Source organism: Brassica oleracea, chromosome C5 (assembly GCF_000695525.1).
Source record: "Brassica oleracea var. oleracea cultivar TO1000 chromosome C5, BOL, whole genome shotgun sequence".
Classification (NCBI taxonomy): Eukaryota; Viridiplantae; Streptophyta; class Magnoliopsida; order Brassicales; family Brassicaceae; genus Brassica; species Brassica oleracea.
The window spans coordinates 28,678,472-28,682,551 of record NC_027752.1 but is presented as its reverse complement, the minus strand read 5'-3'; the positions used below and the strand labels follow the sequence as shown (position 1 = coordinate 28,682,551).

The 4,080-nt window shown below is 43.7% G+C and overlaps 2 protein-coding genes across 2 annotated transcripts in view; one reads left to right on the top strand and one right to left on the bottom strand.

Annotated features, from left to right (window-relative positions):
* LOC106292867 (rho GTPase-activating protein gacV) overlaps positions 1-886 on the top strand; it is a 3,433-nt gene extending 2,547 nt beyond the window's left edge. Inside the window, exon 2 of the mRNA XM_013728538.1 lies at positions 187-886. Coding sequence (XP_013583992.1) covers positions 198-653 — 456 coding nt within the window. The 5' untranslated portion in view covers positions 187-197 and the 3' untranslated portion in view covers positions 654-886. The remainder of the gene's footprint in view (positions 1-186) is intronic.
* Positions 887-1,644: 758 nt separating this feature from the next.
* Positions 1,645-3,830, bottom strand: LOC106295384 (transcription factor MYC2). Its single transcript, XM_013731272.1, has one exon. It carries the CDS (start codon positions 3,670-3,672, stop codon positions 1,840-1,842), a length of 1,833 nt encoding a protein of 610 aa, XP_013586726.1. The 5' UTR covers positions 3,673-3,830; the 3' UTR covers positions 1,645-1,839.
* Between the last annotated feature and the right edge of the window lie 250 nt (positions 3,831-4,080).

Sequence of the window (4,080 nt, the reverse complement as noted above, 5' to 3'; positions counted from 1 at the left end):
TAAAATTTCAGGTTGATTTGCTATTAATTAATCTCCATTTCAGTTATCCTCTATTTAAAACCCTTACATTTGTGTATGTGTGTGCCTTTAGCAGCTGAATCAAACTTCTAGGATTCTATACTGTTACTTATATTCTTCCTTTTATAGCTTAGTGTCTTATCCATTCTCGGGTTTTTTATTTATCAGTGGTTTGAGTAATGGGAATTGAAGGAGAGATGGGTATTAGTGGAGGGATACAAGATGCTTTGATGATGAGCGTTGATGAGAAAGATGATTTGAGAGACAAAGATGAAGTTACTATCCGTCGAATGAAGAATCGGGAAAGACAACGCAGGTATAGAGCCAGGAAGCGGATGCGGGAAGAAGCGGGTCTCGATGATGAAAATCTCTCTTTCCAGACTCAACAAAAGGACCAAGAAGAAGAAGAAGAAGAAGAAGAAGAAGAAGAGGAGGATGAGGAGGAGCTAGAGTGTGATAATGTTTTTGTTGACAACTTTGTGAGGCGTGTTTATTGCCATAGAGATTGGAAAAAAGAAGCTAGAATAGCTCATTTGATCATGGACACGACTCGGGATGGTTCTTGTTTGGTTCATCGCAAGATTAGGCCTCGCCCAAGAGACTGGAAAGCTGAAGCTCGAAAGATGAAAACTTGATCAAATCCATGTAGTTGGTTGGTTCTTGAGGAGTCAGTCCGGTTTGCTAGAAGAGATCTTGCAAGTGCACTTTCTTTAAGATTTTGGATTTGACTGAAAAAAAAAGTAAGAGAAATGCACAAAGCAAACATCCTATTATAAGATTAGAACTGCTTCTGCTATTTCTTTGTTGTGTGTATTAGAATATCCAGACGTTACTATTATTATGTATACGAATATTTGATTTGATTTGATTTGTACCATCTAAAACATTATCACACTAAAATAAAAGGAGATTCGACAGAAGGAAATGGTGACAAGTAGTGATTATCTCCAAAACCTATGGCATTTCCATGTTGTTGTATCCTAAGAGTTTTTTCTTAAGACATTCACCAGTCCCTTATCAAAGTGGCCATGAATATAATATTACCAGTCTGGTACTGTTGAACAATAGTATGGTGATTGCCATAAAATTCATTCTTCTCAATAACCTCGCCCACCAATGTTATCCAGAATATTATTGAGATTTCCATCCAAATTCCAAGTTCTGCATCAGAAATTTAGAAAAAATGTAGACAAGTATTGTTTAGTTAATGTTGGCATTGTGGGAATGAATCCAAAACAGATTCATTCAAATTGTAGACCAAAATGAACAATATTTTGTATTATTGGGAGATTCAGACATGACACTGAAACACCACCACTGCGAACCTGCATGAGAAATAACAGAAAAACTTGAGGACGTTTTACTGAACCCAGTCTTCAAAGAAGGTCGACCATTCTAAATTCATTGTGAACCAGTGATGAATTAAAAAGCACCAATGATCGATGGGCCTCTCTTTACAATTGAAAGAAAAGTAGCAACTAGCGACTGGGCCTCTCTCTTTACAATTCGTCGATCTTCGATCATTTAAAAAGCACCGATGATCGAAGGCAACCACAATCTAGCTAGAGATCCCCAGCCAATACATCAGCCCTCTTCGGAGTTTGTAGTTAGTAACGTTATCTAAAGTTGTGTAGAAATCGATTTGGTAGTAACACATAGTATAAGTCATATACACGTTACATAAGAGAGAGAGAGCGAAACAAACTTGTCGCTCTATTTTTGGACTTTCTTACATAATAGCTACAAGCTACAAAATTACTGGAACCCCAACTAAAACGGATTACTCATGATTTGACCCCATAACTTTCTTAGTCTTTACTTTTAACCAATCTTTGAGATTAAACTCGCCCGGAGCTGTTCCTGCGTGTATATTCTGAATCCCATCTTCACCGTCGCTTGCTGTATCATCAGATCGTTAACCACCGACATACTCGCGTGATTCACCTCAAGCTCTAGATCCATCAACGCCGACATCAACCTCGCTGCCGGATGATTCCTCTTGCTCGATTCCACCCTTATCATCGCATCCCAACCGATAATCTTCACCTCGATCTCCATCCCCACGGGTTTGATCGCTGTCAACGAGCAAGAGGATGATAGATCTCCACCGGCGCTTGCTTTTCTTCCGGCGAGCTCCATTTTCACTTCCTCGAGCTGGGTTTTGATCTGAGTTTTCTCAGATTCCGTCTTGGTCACCTTAGACTTCAGCTCGTTGATGTAAGCAATCGCGTCTCCGAGCAAAGAAGCTTTATCCATTTTCGAGACGTTTGGTACAACCGCACGTAACGCGTAGAATCGCTGGTTTAGTTTCTCGCGTCTCTGTCTCTCTGCTTCGACGTGGTTAAGCGGCTCTTCTCTACCGTTGGCCGGTTTTCTTCCACGTTTCTTGGGACGTTTCTCCGGTATCTCTTTCACGACGGAGGCTTCTAGATCGGAGTGATCGGATTCTCCTCCGCCGGTTCCGAAAGTTAGAACCTTGTCATCGCTCATACCTATGGACTTCTTTCTCTTATTCTCGAACTGAGTCTGACCCGAATAAGAACTCGGATCCGGGTTCACGGAGCTCCGTTTACCCTCATCGCCGAAGCTCAATATCTCGGCGGGTCTTGGTTTCACCAAGGTGGTGCTCGACGTGGAGAAATTTAATTCGCGGGAGAAATTGTTGCTGAATTTCGGATTCTGGGTCTGGGAATGAACCGGGCTCGGAGCTGGAGCTGGATCCGGATTCGGGTTTTCGATGATGGTGCTTGAACTACCACCATTCTCAAACTGGATCGACTTGGCAAAAAGCTGGGAGCTAGAGCTCGGAGCTCCGTTACCCTGCTCGGGTACTCCAATCGGGTCGTTAATCCACATAGACGGATCGTTCTCGCCTTGATCCGGGTCAAGATTCCAGTTAAGACACGATAAATCTCCAGCGCCACCGTTGAAATTGAAAAGTACTCGTACCTTGTTCATAAGATCCGAACTCTGTCGGATCTGCTCCGTTGACCCGAGTTCAACAACCCCGTTCGCCGAAGGAATACACGCGATGGTCTGCATCCCAAACACTCCTCCTTGCTTCGCCCGCTCACAACCCGACCCGGTTAACTGATCCGACCCATAAACCCAAACTGCGTTACCCGTCGAGAACGCCTTACCCGCCAACCCAGAACCGCAAGCGAAGCTCTGCGTCATCGAAACCAAGAAAAACCACTCCGTATCCGTCACCTCTTCATCGACGGCATCATCCGTCGGACCACCTCCGCCGGAGATCAACGAGTTGAGCTCACGCAACACCTTCTTACGATACTCCTGATCCGCCGGAGTTGAAAACGGCGGTGGAGACGTTCTCTGTCTGGGCTTTGCCTTGTCTTCTTCTCCTTTGTAATAACCATCGCCCCATCCGAGCACGGAGGCACCGGAGAAGTCGTACGACGGCTGCCAGAATATAGCGTAGGTCCAGCCTTCGTTCGTCCCTTCAATCAGTGCTTGTAGCCTTTGCTGTAGAGTCTCCTCGTTGAATCCCGCCGGTGCCGGAGCTGTAGTCGACGCCGTTGCCGTCGTCGTTACCGGTGGCCATAAGGCTGAGATGTCGGAGGAGGAGCTCATGAAAGCTTCCATCATAGAGGCGTTATCGTCGGTGGTCCAGAGATTCATCGTCGGCTCCGTCATAACATAAACCGGTTAAAGTTAAAAGTTTGTAGAGAGAGAAAGAAGAAAGTCTTCGTAGTGGAGAAAATTGTAGTGCTCTGCTATTATTATATCGAGGGTGAGAAAGGGATTACATTTGCAATGTTGTAATTAGAGAGTTTAGAGACTAATATTTCTGTGTATTATTAATAATTAAGGGGGTTTTTTTATATAAGTATTACAAAATAAAGATAAAAGGAAAGTGTATATATTCTTATCCAAAAGGAAATAGTAAAACTACTAAAACATAGGAAAATGAAACTATCTATATCTTAAGTCGGCTAAGGCTTTGGCCGACTCTCTCTCCTCCTTGCGGCCGTGGTTGGGATTGATGTGGCCGACGGGCTTTCTCTTCTTGTCTTGGTTAATGGCAATCCACTCCATGATTTA